General features: G+C 51.5%; 1 protein-coding gene across 2 annotated transcripts in view; it reads right to left on the bottom strand.

Moving 5' to 3' along the window:
- WTIP (WT1 interacting protein) overlaps positions 1-10,006 on the bottom strand; it is an 88,610-nt gene extending 78,604 nt beyond the window's left edge. Inside the window, exon 1 of one of the 2 annotated variants that reach the window (XM_063167629.1) lies at positions 8,312-10,006. In XM_063167629.1, coding sequence (XP_063023699.1) covers positions 8,312-9,764 — 1,453 coding nt within the window. In that variant the 5' untranslated portion in view covers positions 9,765-10,006. Of the gene's footprint in view, positions 1-8,135; positions 8,263-8,311 lie in introns of those variants that run through there. The other variant, XM_063167630.1, reaches the window with a different exon arrangement.
- Between the last annotated feature and the right edge of the window lie 7,212 nt (positions 10,007-17,218).

Below are 17,218 nucleotides of genomic sequence, written 5' to 3'. Positions count from 1 at the left end.
ACTCCAGCATCTTTTGCTTCTTCTCTTTTTCTTGAAGCAAAGCCCAAAATCAACATTCCCTTTGGAATGGAGAGAAGGGAAGGGACAGGTGAGAGCATGCACAGACAGGGTCTGACCCTGCTGCATTTCAGGGTGGTGACAGGAACAGGCAGGGCAGCAGGACAGCACGAGCCAGGTCAACACACTGCTGTGAGCCAGGGAAACCAGGGGTAAGTGACAAAGTTCAGTCACTATCCCCTTGCTCAGAACCACTCCGTCAGTGATTATTGTCCAGTCATTCAACATTTGACCCAAACAAATGGATTTAGCAGCAATTTCACACCAGCAAGACACAGAAAACCAAGATCCTGCTCTAACACTACTGAAGGCAATGTCACATCCACAAGGGCAAGAGAGCAGAGCAGCCACAGCAGCAGAGCCCTGGGCTGGCTCAGTTCGGCCAAGCCCAGGTTTGATTTATCACAGTCACTACCATACCTCTCCCACCTGGTCAGAAACCCCTCCATTCCAAAGGTTCCCAACCCACACTAAAGGAGCTTCAGATCAGCGCACTGAGATTTGGGACATCCCTGAGTGTCCCTCAGCAGCACCTGACCCAGGAGTGGCCCTGCCTGGTGTCCCCTGGGGCAGGGCCAGCACAGAGGGAGGCTCAGAAATGCAGCAGGAGCCCCCAGCCCAGCCCAGCCCAGCCCCCTGGGGATGAGCTGCAGCACAGGGAAAGGTTTGTGCCGTGACCACCAGAACAAGAGGGTATTTCCCATGCCTGGGAGAGGCCACGGGCTCTCCTCAGACCACAGGAAATATGATCCAAGCCAGCTGGAGCATCTAAACACGCACAACTGTCAAGCTGCATTTAGGAATGGCTTTTTGCTTCTCTTTATTTTAACTTTGAAATTTTCTCATTTTTCCAAGTGACCACATTAAAGGAAGAAAACATCTTGTTTTCTCTTTCCAGGAGTTCTGAGGTGTCAGCAGTGAAACAGCTCACCAATTAAATAAATGTTTGGATGGCTGGGAAACAATGAAAGTCCCCTAGCAGTTCTTCCACAACAGCCATCTACTTTTCCAAAAAACTATAAATACATTCTGGACTGAAACAAGCTTTGTTCCGCCAAAGTCTTAAAAGAGCAATATTACACATGAGACATGACCTTTTGTAACCTATTAAATGCCTCCTGGTTGTCCATTTGATGCATTCCCTACTTCATGACAAGCTCTGATATTGACACACTTTACCTTCCCTTCACTCCCAAACACACACCAACCCTCACAGGGCACCAAATGCACTTCACTGCAGATTTGGAAATAAGTGTCACCCTCTCTATATATATTTATATATTAATATATTTATATATATATTTAATATATATATATTTATATACATAACCCTATCTATAAAATAAATAACCTTATAACCTTATATATATAATAAATAACACATATATATAATAATAACACACATATATAACCTTATATATATAATAAATAACACATATATCACCCTATATATACAATAATATATATAACCCTATATATAATAAATAACACATATAACCCTATATATATATATAATAAATAACACATATATCATCCTATATATATAATATATCCTCACCCTCAGCTGAGTCCCTGTGCAAGCCCCTCCATGTTGTGTGCACAGGACATCTCAGCTGAGCATCACTGAGTGTTTGTCCCTTCATCAGTCACAGGCCTTTTCTTAAAAGTTTGCTGAAACCATAAATGTGACTTTGGAGATTTAGTAAAAACTGCTCCAAGAAAGAAGGAATGAAGATTCAGACAATGTGAAATACTCCAGCTGGAAGAGATACATGACTGGCTTGGCTGCTTTGTGTGCTCAGTCTCAGCACAGTAACAAGCAGGGCTATGCTGACAGGCAGCCAGAACAACCCAGTGAGGTTAACAAGGAGAGATAACACATACCACAGAATGGAGCTATCTGCTCCAGTGGAAAAAAAAAAAAAAAAAGAAAAAAAAAAAAAAAAGCAGAAAACTCACTTCCAGAGAAAGCACCCACACAGGCACATTGAAAAGTCACAGAGAAGTCCAGCCAAACAGCACATTTATTGGTTGATCACTGGCACATTTGCTGATTTTGTTCAGAGCTGAAGTTAACAAGCCAGCAGGAATCCTGCTGGAGCCCCAGGAGCTGTCACAGCCCTGGAGCAGCTCCAGGCAATGCCACAGCACAGCCCCAGGGAGGATGGTCCTGCCAGGACCCGAACAGAGCCCTCCAAAGGGAGCCCTCCCAAACTCCTAACAAAGCTTACAGACACCATGCTCATTCCTGCATCCATCCTCTGGCTGCTCCTGCTTTGCTCTATTTCACACATCCCTGTCCCAGAGGAGGCACTTTGTCCAAGATGGGCACAAAAATCAACCACCACATCACACTCTAACACATTCAGTTTCTCCAGCCACAGAACAGGAAATTATTTAACAATCATAGTAACTATTTAACAATTACACCAACAATCAACCAGACTCTGCCAAAATGCTGTGGAGTTGTCCTGGGATATTTGGGGCACATGAAGTAGGTAGAAGGCCGAGTGTAGAGCTTATTAAATACCTGCATAAATGTTCTGATCCTAGTAAAACTACCTGGCTTATCACTGCCAGTTTATTTTCTTTCCATTGCTGAACAATCCTATCACACACCTGAAAACTACTTTGCCAAGTTTGGGACATTTTTTTAATAATAATTTTAGCATTTTTAAAAAATATTCACTTTGGGATTAGGCAAAGTCTCTTCCTTTGAGAGTGTTTTCTAGCACCCAATATCCACACAGCCAAGAGCCATTTACATCCTAATTCATTAACTGTGGATATTAAGGATTTCAGCCTAGACCTGCTGCCATGAAGCCATCAGTGGCAGCACACAAACTTGTACCATTCACACATTTTAGATGTAAAAACTAGACAGCTTCAGGGACAAACCAGCACAGCAATGCTGACACCTGCACCAGCCCTTGTCCTGCAGGCACAAACCTCTTTTCTGGAACCTCACCTCAATCAAACACGTGCCAGTTCTTTGGAAGAAGGGTTTTCTCCTTGCCCTCTTACACACAGTGCTTTTAACACTACTTTAACGCTACTTTCATCAGAGTAAAAGCATGAGAAACAAAAAGAAACAGAAAGACCATTTGCTATGAAACAATATCCCATCCACAGCCAAGTGTCCTGCAACTGAAGACAAGAAAATGTTTGTCCCCATTCATAGCACAGGCTGCCATCCAAGTTACAGCCATCCAAATTCCCATTTCACGTTAATTGTACATGTTACGTTATCTAGTATACCTAATAAAACAAAACCACTCACACACTCCACAACTCTCCCCTGCTGTTATTATATCAATTCCCAACTTCAAGGAGCGTCACAAGGACTCTCTTCATAGCACATTCAATGCCACAGACAAAATTTCCTTTTCCCAGCTCTGTACACTTGTGTTACCCCATGCATTTTCCATGTAATTCCTTCTACTTTCTGTCCCCCCACCTTCCAACTCCTTCCTCCCTTTGGATGATGTTCCAGCTACACATTTTATCACTCTGACCATGATTTCCTTGCCCTATTCAGGGACAGGCTCACGAGGATGCTGCCACCCCACAGGGACCCCAGCAGCTCCAGGGCAGCTCCTCTGCCCCTTCCCCTGAGCACAAACCTCCTTGGAGCCTTTCCTGCCCCTTGGCCAGAAAAGCCTGACCACTCTCAAATCAGCTTCAGCAATGCATTTTCCAGCTGTAGTGGGGAGATCATAAAAAAGCAGAACTCTGAGGTACACAGCCTGTTTGAGCACTGCGGGGACCCCACCATGGGAGTTCATTTCTGTTTAAGTGTTTGCCTATCAAAGGTTATTTTTTGTCCGGGCAGCCCCAACTGCAAATGCTGAAGGACATCAACTGCTTGCCAACACTGGGTGAATTTCTAAGCCCAGCAAAAGAGAAATAGAAAGTAATTCCCAGACAGTAAACTGCTTATCCCCCCAAATGATATGATGTATCAATCATTACACCTTTACTTGATGGAAATGGGATGGAAAGAATAGATATTTCACAGAGAAACCTTCAGGAATTCCTAATACTGGAAACAACTCCATAGCAAATCTCTCAAGTGTTCTGCTCACCAACTGCAAGCTCATCTAAATTTCATTCAAATTTTCAAATTTAATCTCTGTGCAATACAGCTTTTAGAGACTTACCACTGTTACCTGTCTTAATTTTGATCTCACTTGCATAAACACCCTTCCATCACATCAACCTGCACACACAGAACAAGCACAAACATACAGCTCTGAATTCATGAGCATATTGCAGGGCTCAAATCCAGATTTACATGGATGACTATGCACAAAAAGGGCACAGAGGGCCTGGATGGGCCTAGAGATTTTTTTCCTCCCTTCACCCAGTCTTCCCTTCCCTCCCCTGCCAAGCCAGAGGCTTTTCAGCACCATGTTATCAGCACTGCTTCTTGGTGCTGCTCCAGCAAACATGTGCTGGTTCTGCTGGATGGCTTTCTGGGAAGAGAGAGCTCCCAAAAGTCAAGGCCACTCACCAGGGCTGTGCCAAGCTGAGGAGTGCCTTATTAACAGAATTAATCCAGGCTTTGTGTCCGCCCTGAGACACCCCTGCTTCTGGGGCTGGATTCCATCCCCATGGCCAAGGTGAGCAGAGCCCTGCCTGGGGATGGCTGCAGCACAGCAGGGGCTGCCAGCAGGGACTGCACCCCTGCAGCAGAGTCTGACTGCACCCCTGCAGCCCCCCTGCACTGCTGGCACCACCCCAGCACAGAGATCTGCTGCAGAAATAGCCGCCAAACGGCCCAAGTGCTCAACACGGACCTTTCCCTGCCTGGCAGGTGACAAGCCACAGGTTTACAATCATATTGTCATACAGTCCCACAGGGATGCATGATTTGGATGGGTGTGCCAAAATACAACTTTAACTTCACACTTTTTTCCAACACCTAGACATCAGACAAGTATTCTGCAAAGAAACCAGATTTTAAGGCAGTGCTTGAGCTTATGACTTTCCAACACCCACGAATGTCCTGCTGACACCTCAGGATGAACATTCCATTTAAAAAAACATGCCTGAAACAACTTTTACCTCACCTCATACCAATGTTCAGCTCAAAAGAGTTATGAAAATGAGTGAAAGTATTTTTTTATTACCTTACTTCCCAGCATCTGCCACTAAACCAAGCACATTTCCCAAACTGCCATACAGGGGGTCTCAGAGGGTTGAGGAGGAAGAGGTTTGGACAGGGAATGCACAGGAAGCAGCTACAAGGGAACAAAGTCTCACAGCTTCACCCAATTCAGCTGCTGCCAAAGGAAGGGTCTGTCTGCACCCTTGGGTCAGCCCCAGCCATCTCTTTGACAAGGATGAGCTGGAGCAGCTCACCAATCCAGCGCCAAACAACCTTCCCTCTTCTCCCTCCTCCTCTGCAGGCTTGGTTTCTGTCAGATCAGTGAGTGCAGGTGGCTGCAAGGTGTTGGTGGGAGCCCGGGGAGCTGGAATGGTGCTGTGCTCACCTGTGCAACCGGGCAGATGCAGAGCCCTGCTTTTGGCAGCACTGGCATCTCTACTCAGATTAAACCAAGGGTAGGAGGGGGCACCTTCCTTCTCTCTCCAGATGCACTGCAGCCTGGCAGAGGGAAGGGGAGGGTGGAGAAGCTGGAGCAGTAAAACAAAGCTCCCGGCACAGCACTGCCAGCCTGCAGAGCAGCACGGGCAGACAGCTGGGAGTGCACCACACCTGAGGGCTGCACCCTGCCTGGCCTGGCTCCCCCAGAGCCTCTCTGCAGATCAGACCCTGCATTTCTCCCCATCTCATGTTTATCTGTCCCAAACTATGGCTCCCTCCCAAAGCAGAGACGGAGGGGTGGGAAAGCAGCCAGGGCCTGCCAGCACCACACTCTCACAAAGTGACCCACAGCCAGCATGGAGGCAGGGTAGGGCTGCTCCTGCTCCAAGCAGAGCTGGCCGGTCCCTTCACCTCAGTTCCAAAATAGCACACGGCTCCATTTTTAATTTTACTGGGGGTGTGGGGGCAGGCAACGACAACATGATGACAGGACACAGAGCACAGCAAATACCTGGTGTCCTCATATCAGCATTTACTCATAAGACAATTGAGTTCATCTAATTAAAAAGCAGTAAAACATCTCTGTCCCCTCTACCTTGCTGGACCATTGGCTCGACACTTCTGCTCTCCACAGGCACCAAAGAGCACCTACCACTGTCTCAGGAGTGCCACTCACCAGTGCCGTGCAGACACTTCACAGCTGCAGCATGTGCAAACTGCAGTGAAATCAAGGCATTTTCCTTGCTTCCTTTTATTATGGCACCCTCAAAGTCAAACTAAAACCAGACTTCTCCCTGTTCTGTTCTCACTCTCACCCAGGGCTGTGGTCAGCCCTGTCAGCCTCTCATGCACTGGCTCAGTCAAAACCCAGCATTCACCCACATGGATCATCCAAACCAAAAAGATGGGCTCAAATCCACCAGGATTTATCAAAACCTCAGCAGCTCGCAGAAATCAACTTTCTCTTCCAAAGCAGCCCAGTTTTCTGGGTTTCATCTGCTTCCAGGGTGGAAGTCACAGCAGTGCTCCTCGGTGCTGCCACAGCAGGAGCCTCCAGAGCAGCACAGAGGCTGCCCAGGCCCAGGCACTGCTCATCCTGCACTGGGAGCATCCCCCCGAGGCTGAGAGCATCTCCAACAGCCAAACTCTGAGAAACACAAAAATCTATCCCCAGTCTGCTCCTGGAGCCCCTGATGGCACCCTCAGCTTTCCCAGGCCACTGGAAACCCCTCCCAGAGGCTCAGCACAGGTAACTTGTTCTTACTCTTACATTTTGTTCCTGACCCTGGGAATGTCGAGGGTAACATTTCCTGCCGCGGTTCGTGTGCTACAAGCCCCACACACCTCCTGCACCCTCCGAAGGGAGCCACAGCTGCCCCCAGCACCGAGCCAGGTGCCAGCACTGCAAACATCCCTCGGCGATCCATCAGCTTCCTTATCAGCCCAGGACGGATGAGGGAAGGCAGTAAGCGCTGCATTCAGCCTCCTTTGTCTGGGCACAAAAGCCTGGAGAAACTCTGGCGCTGCAGTTTACAGAGAGGTTTTCCTGCTAGAGAGGCTGCTGCTCACTTAGCTACCTGCACCGGCCGGCCCAGGTCTCTCTCCCAGACAATGAAGGCAGCCCTGGAGCTCCTTCCCTCCCTGCAGAGCACCCGGTGCTGCGCTAAAGCACCGACCGAGCCAGGGATGGTGACACACGGCTCCGTCCTCACCGGGAACGCACACAAAGCACGGAGATCACCATTCCCTCAAAGGCCTCGGATGGGGCTGGCTCATCCCCACCTTCCCAGGCCTCTCCCTCCCTGCCCCGCAGGAGCTCCGACATCCCCACGCTCCGGCAGGGAACGATCGAGCTGCTCCCGAGGCTGCCCGACCTGTGCAGGAGAGCCAGGGCAGCATCTGCACACCCCGAGATCAGCATCTCACAGGGGTTTTTAGCCTTTGCCATCCAGAACAAAGTAAAGGCAGAGGAGCGTAATCCTAACTACTGTGGCTATAAAACAAGTGCACTCATCCACATTTTAAGAACATGCACATTTCAAGTTACTTTTCTTTCATAAAAAAAGCAACAAAAATTCAGGTGACCAACAGGCTGACTTAACCTCAGCAAGGGCCGAAGGCTCCTCTGCTCCAAACTTCCCTGCGGTCCCAGGGATGCCCCTGTGTGCTGAGCAGACCCTGCGAGGCCTCACGGGGCAGGAACAACGCTGGGCTGCCACAGGTACTCTAAATTCACACAAAGATTTCATTGAACCAGGCACTAAGGACTGCTCCTCCAGCCATACTCATCATTTACAAAAGTTACCACAGACTGAGGATCGCAAACACCACATCCTCTGGGATGCTGGAGGCTAGCAGAGAAGCTTCAGCAGCCCGTGAGGAAGGGAGACAAACGAGAGTCACTGCAAGCCCCGGTGCACAAGCAGCTCTCCCACACTTCAGGCACTCATCTCCCAGCCGCACGTGGAAAGGGAAGCAGCACACATCCCGGCACGGCGCGTTAGGAACAGACGGGATAGAGTTCACATACCGGGAGTGAACTACGCTGCAAGCGCTTCGGACAGCACACAGGGTCTGTGGCCATGTGAGACTCCAGCAGGCACCTGGTCCAGAGCAGCCCCGGGCACGGCGCTCCCGCCTTCTCCCGGCTCGGCAGGCCCCGCGCACCGCCGCCCTCCAGCCGCCCGCTCCCCCCGCCCCACTCACCGAAGTACTCCTTCTTCATGTGCATCTCCAGCTCCTTCTCCAGCTCCAGCGTCAGCGCCTCCAGCCGCCTCTCCGCCTGGCTGGGGCCGCTCTCCCGGCACGGCGTCACCTGGTAGGGGAGCTTGAATTTGGGAGCCGAAGCGGAGCCTTTGGTGGGGCTGTAGGCGTAGGGGGGCGGCGGCTCGGGGGCGCCGCCCGGGTGCTGCGGGTCGTGCCGCGGCGGGGACTGGGCATGGATGCGGTGGTACACGTCCCCCAGCTCGGGCACGGCGCCGTCCTCGGGCAGGCCGGGCCCCAGCAGGGACGAGCGGGGCGACGGCAGCTGCAGCTCGGGGTAGGCGCTCATGGAGCCGCGGGAGCTCCGCGAGCTCTGGCTGGAGATGCTGGAGCGGGGGCTGACCACGGCGGGGCCGGCCGAGCCGCGGCCCTCGGGGCCGCACAGGCTGGAGCGGGGGCTGGCCAGGGCGAGCCCGGTGCCGCCCGCCCCCTCGGGCTCGGCGCTGCCCGGCGGGCCGTACCTGGAGTCCGAGTAGCTGGAGCGGGGGCTGGCGGTGCAGGAGTGCTGGCTGGCGGTGCTGGAGCGGGGGCTGGCGTGGCGCTGGTCGTAGCCCATGCTGATGCCGCTGGTGCGGTTGCTGCTGGGCTTGCTGCCGCCTCCGTCGTAGCCGGTGAGGCTGGCGCGGGGGCTGGAGTGTTTGCTGGTGTCGCTGGCCGTGCTGGCGTAGCTGGAGCGGGGGCTGAGGGCGGCTCCGTCGTACTGCACCAGGCTGGCGCGGGGGCTGCCGTACTTGTCCTGCCCGGGCACCACCAGGCTGGAGCGGGGGCTGGAGAACTTCTCGTAGGGCAGCGCGACCGCGCCGCCCAGGCTGGAGCGCGGGCTGGAGAACTTGCCGTGCTCGGCCGCGGGGCCCGGCGAGGCGGCGGCCAGGCTGGCCCGGGGACTGGCGGCGCCGAACTTGCCGTCCGGGCCGCCGGGCGCCCGCCCGCCGCCCTTGGCCACGTAGCCGCCCTCGTAGGCGCTGCCCGCGGCGTAGCGGTAGCCCTCGGCCGAGTAGCGCTTGCCCTTGTCGGCGAAGCCGCTGTAGCAGGGCAGCGCCACCTCGGAGCGGGTGCACAGCCCCTCCTCGCAGCACGGCGGGCCCGCTCCCGGCGGCGGCTCGGCGGCGGCGCGGCCGTTGGCGCGGAGCGGGGCGGCTTTGCCGCAGGGGGCGGCGGCGGGGAAGCCTTCGGCGGGCGGCGGCGGCGGCGCGGCGGTGCCGTTCATCTTCCGGCCCCGCTGCTCCGCCGTCATGTGGGCGGCGATGACCCGCTTGGTCTCCTCCAGGTCGGGGTGCAGCACCAGGTCCCGGCGGCCGCCCCGGCCGTACGGACCCTCCGGGCAGGGATCGTACAGGGACAGGTCCTCCATGAACTTGGTGGCCTTCAGTGCCATGTCCTCCTCGTACTTCTCCATGCTCTGCCGGAGCCCGGCGACGCGGGGCGGGGAAGGGCGGTGAACTCTCCGCGAAAGCGCAGCCCGGAGCGGGGAAAGAAGAGTTAAAAAAAAAAAAAAAAAAAAAAAAAAAACCAAAAACCAAAAAGAAGAAAATTCCCAAATCCGGCAACACAAAAAGCACCCCAAAAGAAAGCCCCTTCCCGCGGTCCTGGCGGGGTAGCGGCGGACGCGGCTCCTCGTCCGGAGAGCGGCGAGGCGGCGGCCGGGCTCGGGCTCGGGGCGGTCACCCGGGCGGCATCCCCGCCGCGGCGCTGGGCTCGGTGCGGCCGGGCTGCCCGGCGGAGCGCGGCCGGCGCAGACGAGGCGCCCCTGTGTCACTTTCCAGCCTTAAATAAGTTGCTCGGTCCAGTCAATGGCGCGCTGCGCGGAGGAATTTGCGCTCGGCGGGTCCCTGCCCCCGCCGCCCCCGGCGGCCGCCCCGCGTTGGGGCCGCGGCCCGCCCGCACCCCCGGGCGGGGGCGAAGGCGGCGGCCGGGCCGGAGGGGCTCTGCGGAGCGGCGAGCGCGGCGCGGGGCGCGGCGAGGCAGGGACTCCTTTGTGTGGGGCAGGAATGCGAGGAAGGAGACTGGGCGCTGCGTCCCGCTGGAATGTAGCTAATGCCGGAGCCAAACAATGATTTTCCCCGAGTCAGTCAGGGAGAGGGCGGCCGCGGCGCTGCTCGGCGGCGGGGTCGGCAGCTCCCTCCTCGGCTGGGCCGGCCGCGCCCGGCCCGGGGCTGGCGGCGGGCGGTGCCGCGGGGCTGTCACCGAGCCGGGGGTCCCCGCCGGGGCTCGGAGCGCTCGGGATCCCGGCACGGGGGGGCTCCGCCGCCCGCGCCCCTCGCTGGAAGTTCCCGGCAGGAGCCGCGGCCTCGTCCCGCGTGGGGAAGGGGCGGCTCTGCCCCACCTGCGGCCGGGACTGCCCTCACCGACACCGGCATCCTGCGGGGGCCGAGGGCGGGAGCAGCCCCGCACCTGTGCGGAGTCCCCAGCGCCGGCCAGGTGCCTCCGCTGAAAGGACTTGTGCTTGTAGCACGGCAGCTGAGGGTTGTTGCCAGTTATTTATTAAGTCTTAAAAAAAAAAAAAAAAAGGCAGCGCTAAGACATATGATAAACATATTGTGGCCTAAAGCAATCTGTGAGCTGACGGGAGTGTAAAAAAGCAGCTACTGTGCGTGTGACTGCAAGAGCTTCATCTGTTGATCGGTGACGAACACCCCGGCGCCGCTTGCGATTTACATCTGTGTGCTCACGGGGAGGGATGTCAGAAAACAACCCCTCAAAACGGCAAGTGAACGAGACCCCCGGTGCTAAACCGTAGCCTACAGTTTTGTGGGGGTTTTGAGGGTTTTGTTTGTTTGGTTGGTTTGTTTTTTTGTTTTTTGGGGTTTTTTTGCAACTGAGCTGCAGCTCCCTGGCAATCATTTGTGTTGATGGCAGAAATGCTAACAAAGCCCTAACAACAGGTATCTGACGGGTGTCCTTACACTGCTGGGTGCTGACCACCCTGCGAGGAGAGAAATATGGCTCAGGTTTGAGCTATAGGCACTGTGCTGTGCCAAGAACATTTTATTCTGTTATCAGACCTAATTAAACGTTAAAAGTAACTGTGTACTCAAAAAGGTCCCCAGCAGTGGAGGGCAATTCACTGGCAATCTGTTTTCTTGTGTGTGCAGGGGTGGCAGAAAAAAAAATACAACAAACCGTGTAAATGTGCAGGGCAAGACCTGAAAATCAAACCTGTTAGGCATGACAGAGGCAGTCCACGTCCCTGTGGACGTACACAAGCAAACACCACCACTCTTGGGAATCAAGTGCTCTTTTCTGCGTTCACGTCTTTCATTGCACTTTTTGCCCATCTCCTGAACAAGCTGTTACCACGTGTGGTACTTGTGGAACAAGTTACATTTCAGCTGCAGCCCGCAGGTGTGTGATGGTGGAAGGCACCTGTGCAGCAGGGTGTCCTGTGCACTCCCTCGCTGCTCCTGCTCCCGGGATGAGCAGCAAACACTGCCCGGGGAATGTGCCCCAGCTGCGAGGGAATCACAGCAGCAGCTCCAGTCCCTGGAGCACTCAAGCCACAGACCCCGGTGAAGTGGTCAGCACAGACACTGAGCTGTCAGCCGTGGCACACGGACACATTCCTGCCACACGGACACGTCCCTTCCACGCGGACACGTCCCTTCCACGCGGACACGTCCCTTCCACACAGACACATCCCTTCCACACAGACACATCCCTTCCACACAGAAACATCCCTTCTGCTGGGACACATCCCTTCCACACGGACACGTCCCTTCCACACAGAAACATCCCTTCCACACGGACACGTCCCTTCCACACGGACACATCCCTCCCACACAGACACATCCCTTCCACACAGACGCGTCCCTTCCACATGGACACATCCCTTCCACACGGACACATCCCTCCCACACAGACACATCCCTCCCACACAGACACATCCCTTCCACACAGACGCGTCCCTCCCACACAGAAACATCCCTTCCACATGGACACGTCCCTTCCACATGGACACGTCCCTTCTACATGGGACACATCCCTTCCACACGGACACGTCCCTTCCACACGGACACGTCCCTTCCACACGGACACATCCCTTCCACGAACAAAGAGAGCTCCCTCCCACTGAGCACATGGAGACCACCTTTACCTTGAGGCTTCACCTGCCCCACCTGGGATGAAGTTTGTTTGTGGCAGTGGGCACCTCATGACCTGCTGCCCTCCAGTACTGCTGCAGAGCTCCTTCAGTCATTCCTGGGGCCTGTGTGAGGCTGTTCTCTCCTGTTACCAACTTAGCACCACTTAGTGTCCTTTTTTGTAAGGTTGTCTTCCTGGGAAACTGGGAGAGGCTCATGCACAGCTTGGGAGGTTGGCCCATCAGAGCACATGTCAAGAAAATGTACTCTGTTTTAAGGGCATCTTTCTTATTTGGGGTTTTTGTTTGTTTTTTGTTGTTTTGTTCTCCATTTGTTTGTCTGGTTGGTTTTTTATTTAACCTTACAACATTTGCTAGCTTTATTACTAATCTGACAGAGCGGCTAGGACATGCTGGGAAGCCCTGACCCTGTGCTTATGTGAGGAAGCATTTTGGGCAGGTATCCTTACAGCAGGAGCTGCAGAGCTGAAGCTGCAGCTCACACTTACAGCAACAGTGTCCTTCTGTAGCTCTGTCCTTCTGAGCCACAAATCTGCCCTTGCTCTGCCTTTTGAGGCTGCTCAGCTTCTGTGCTGCTTCTGCTGCCAGCAGGTTTCTGCACTAAGTCTATTGGTACTTGAGTCATGAAAGCATGGAATTTGTTGGGTATGAACTCATGGAAAAACACACTGGGGAGTCTAAGGAAACAGCCCTTTTTAGTAAGCAGTGTGGATCAAATGGTAAAAATCACTCACTTGTACTGTTAGAAAGCTTACGCTTGGTGAGTAACATCCTGGTCCCGTGTTCCCATCTTGTACCTGCTGCAGGGGCAATGCTCCTGGCCCCTCTTCACCAGGGAGCTGTTCTTGTGTCACACACAGGAGGAAACTCACATTTATGTGCAGCACAGCCCCAGGTGTGGGCCATACGGGTGGAGTAAACGTGCCTGCAGTGGTACACAGCACACAGAGCACTGCTGCATTGCTCACAGAGGACCATCTGTACCAGGCTGTGCAAACAAAGAGTGGAGTTACAGCTGCTGTTGCTGTACTGATTACCCCTATCATTCTCTTCACTGTTAGGTATGTGAAAATCCAAAATACTGGGTAGTTACAGCTCAACAATCCTGATGTGGTTTTCTCCCTACCTAATTTTTAAAATACTTGCTCAATTATAGCAACCAGCAGTAACATGTATATACTGCAAAAAGACTGACACTTCTGCAACTAAGAGCACAAGAGTTGTGGGAGTGTTATTAAAGCTGAACCTCATGTCATGGTTTGGTGTGGTTATCCTTATGCCAGATTTTAGGTTATCTCAGTAAATCAGACATTAAGGAAAGCCAGCTGCTTCTGTTAAATAAACTCCATTGTCTAAGACTTAAAAAGGGAGCAAAACAGCCAGGTGGAATTATTGATCTGTGAATATCAGCTGGCCAGGGCTCCCAGGCAGAGCTCTCCTGGTCCTTGTGATTGCCAGGGTCTGCAAGGGAGCACCACCCGGGCCAGGGGCAGGGAGAGCCACTGCTGGGCCTTTGCTCCCCCAGCTGCAAACAGTGCATTGCCAGCAGGGCAGGGAAGCTGTCAGTGTGAGAACTCCCCGAGGAAACTTTAGCTCGGGCGAAGACAATGGCAAAAATCCCCCGACTTGTGTTGTGGTGTGTGTGTGTTATATCAGACCTGACACAATGCAGGAGGGAGTTCTTTGTCTCACTTCATCAACTGAGCAATCTGAAGCTGCTCTGCAGATTTGCCTACTGAACTGGATGCTACCTGCTTTTTTGCAATTTATTTCTTTGTCTCCAGCATTAAGAAATCAATGAAATTACACCTGTTTTCCACTTTTAAAATTGATCCATTTCTTGGTAAGGAATATAAATGATTATTCTTTTATCTCTGGTCTGTTTTAAGCCTGATGAAAAAAGAAAAAACAAAACCAAACCCAAACAAACACAAAACCCAAGTTGTGAAATTAATTAAAAAATTATGCAAAGAAGTGTTTATATGTTGGGATGGGAGACTGAAGCTTTGATTTGCTTTGAAGTGGTAGCTGTATTGGGTTTATATTGGTTTGTTTTGCATGTTTGGATCCTGTATGTTAATTTGTGTTGTAATACTTTTACGTACAAGCCAACATTTTGGAATATGAAGTTTGGGCATTAATATGTATTTGGACTTGGGTGATTTGTTTGCAAATCACTCTGTTCTGACCTGTATTTTAAAATTATCATTTGCAGTTGATCGCAGCTTCTAAAAACTGCAATTCCAGAGTGTGTTTTAGAGCACCATCTTCTGGCAGGCAGCACACACTGTATTTGAATGGCTGCCCTCGCCAGGCACAACTATTTAAAATATTTCTGACTAACACCACTCTGCAGGCTTACAGGTCATTTCTCATTCTAAATCTGCAATAAAACACTATTTAACATTTTTTACATTCTTCTTATTCACTGAAAGTGCAGCTATTCACTGTGCTGCACAAACATGGCTTGGGACAGACCCTGTAAAATTCCAGTCACAACAGGCGCTTTGTGAACGTGCTGGGGTAGACAGACAACATCTGTCCAAGCACTTATGATTAATGCACCATATATGTATCTTATTTCTTTTATAGCTCCATCTTCCACTTCTCTTACATATTTCAGATAATCACACTTCTGTCCAGCACAGTTTATGGGCTCATACTTTGGAGCTGCACAGGGCACTGGCCAAAATTCCTTGCACTCACAGGACACAGTCACTGTATATGCCATTGCAATCAGTCAGCAACCACTGCATTTGCATAAATCCATCATTTACTTGGCCAGCTCAGTTAGCAGTGCACCCACTTAGTACTTTTAAGGAAGTCTGAAGCTACATATCTTCTGATTTAAGAGACCTGGAGGAGCTACGCTTTCTCTTGATGCGATGAAGTTCTGATTGCAACCCTGCAAACCTTCATGCAGCAAAGGAATAGAGAGCATTAGTGCACTGAATAAAGGACAGAAACACTGCATGAGGGTCAGGCTGCCAGACACACAGCCCCTTTGCTCTGGTGGTAAGCAGTATCAGCCTGACTGCATGTGCCTCTTCATACCCAATAAAGAAATGAGGCAGACTATGAGTACTGACCTCCTGACCTGGCAGCACAACACACTTCAGCTGTGATCAGAAGGTTCATTTCAGAAGGAAGAGGACATTGGTTTGTTGGGAACACCATACATTTCCATTTCATTGTATTTTAGAGGCATTATAGAGGTATCACTCATTAAATGGAACTGATGAATGAATGTGCAAGGATGAAGCTGCTCCATGAGTGTATAAACCAAGCCTGGTCTCTGCATTCTGCATCCTCTGCATCTCCAGCTCGTGGCTCCTCTCCAAATCCCCAATAATGCTGCAGTCCAGTGAGCCCTGTGTCCCAGTCTGGCCCTGCTCTTAGCCAGCAGCAAAGGTGTCAGTCCCTCACCTCCAAAGCCAAAGTGCTGCCACAGAAGCTGCTGGGGGTCTGTCTCCTCCAGGACTGCAGGGCTGGAATTGCTTCACCTCTGCAGGTATCCTCAAGTGTTGCTGAAGAGGACTGGCAGAGCAGTTCCATAAGTATCTTCTCTTCTGGAAATTCTTCTGCAGACTTCTTTTTCTCATGAGAGAGAAGGAGACCGCCAGTGGGAGAGATAAAGGTAACATGTATCTACACAGCAATTATCTTCTTTCAATGTAACAGATACCAAGCTGTATCTACAAGTACACGTAATTACTTCATCCTGTTCCTCCCTTAAAAGCACCAAGGCCTCCAAATCAAAGCATTGCCTCTCTCATGTACATTTGTCTGCAGGTATAAGCTCCCTGTAGTCATTTCAGAAACAATCTCAGGAAAGCAAAAAACAGATTAACTGACAAGTGTACAATTTGCTGTATTATCCTGATCCTAGTTCCTGCTTTCTTGCATATTCTGTATTTTAGATGCACAAAATGGAAGACCTTTTGTCCTTTTAGCTGCAAAGAAAATAAATATGTCTACCACAGAAACAGAACAACACCAAATCTATTTCCCTTAATTCTGTGTTTATTCAGTTTTCTAACCCAAATTTAAAATTTTGGGGCAGTAGAAGGCTTGAAGCAGATATCAGTGGTATCTACAGACTGAATACAAGCTGATTTTATCTTCTGAAATCTAATAAATAGTTAGCAAGAGGCCTTTGTTGTAAAGGTCAGAACTTGAAATGGCACATCAATCTTCTCCCAGCTGTCAGAGGCCAGGAAAGGATGCACCTCTCTCTGCGATTCAGCTATGGAATGGTTTCATAAAGGAAAGCTAAAATGTCACACAGAAACACCACAAACACTAAATGGTCACCTACAAGTTGCAGTGGCTCGTTAGGAAATGGGCTGGCACAGGGCTGGCTGTCACCAGGGCCCCAGAGCTCTTTCTCCTGAATGGTTATCATTTGCCTCATCAAGGTGATTCAACGCTTTGGGAATTCCTTCACCCTCCCTCAGAACACCTTAATGAATCTCTGGTTAACTGCTGTCAATCATTAATGGTCAATATTCCTTTCCATGCTCTGCTGCAGAAAAGGCATATTGAATTAAAAGCATGCACATAGGTACATTCTGTAATAGTCTGTATTTTCTTGTCCATACATGGCACTCACATTCACTAAGTAAATTAAAAATGCAAGCATCAAGAACTGTCTCTGTAAAAGCAGCCAGAAAAGCTTATCTGCATTAGAGAATTTTGCATGAGAACAACTTGAGAACCCTGTGTGACAGCAGAGCCAATTTATATCACTGCAA

Source organism: Melospiza melodia, chromosome 13, assembly GCF_035770615.1.
Source record: "Melospiza melodia melodia isolate bMelMel2 chromosome 13, bMelMel2.pri, whole genome shotgun sequence".
Lineage (NCBI taxonomy): Eukaryota > Metazoa > Chordata > Aves > Passeriformes > Passerellidae > Melospiza > Melospiza melodia.
Note: the sequence above shows the minus strand (reverse complement) of the source record. Positions and strands in the feature narration are given on the sequence as shown.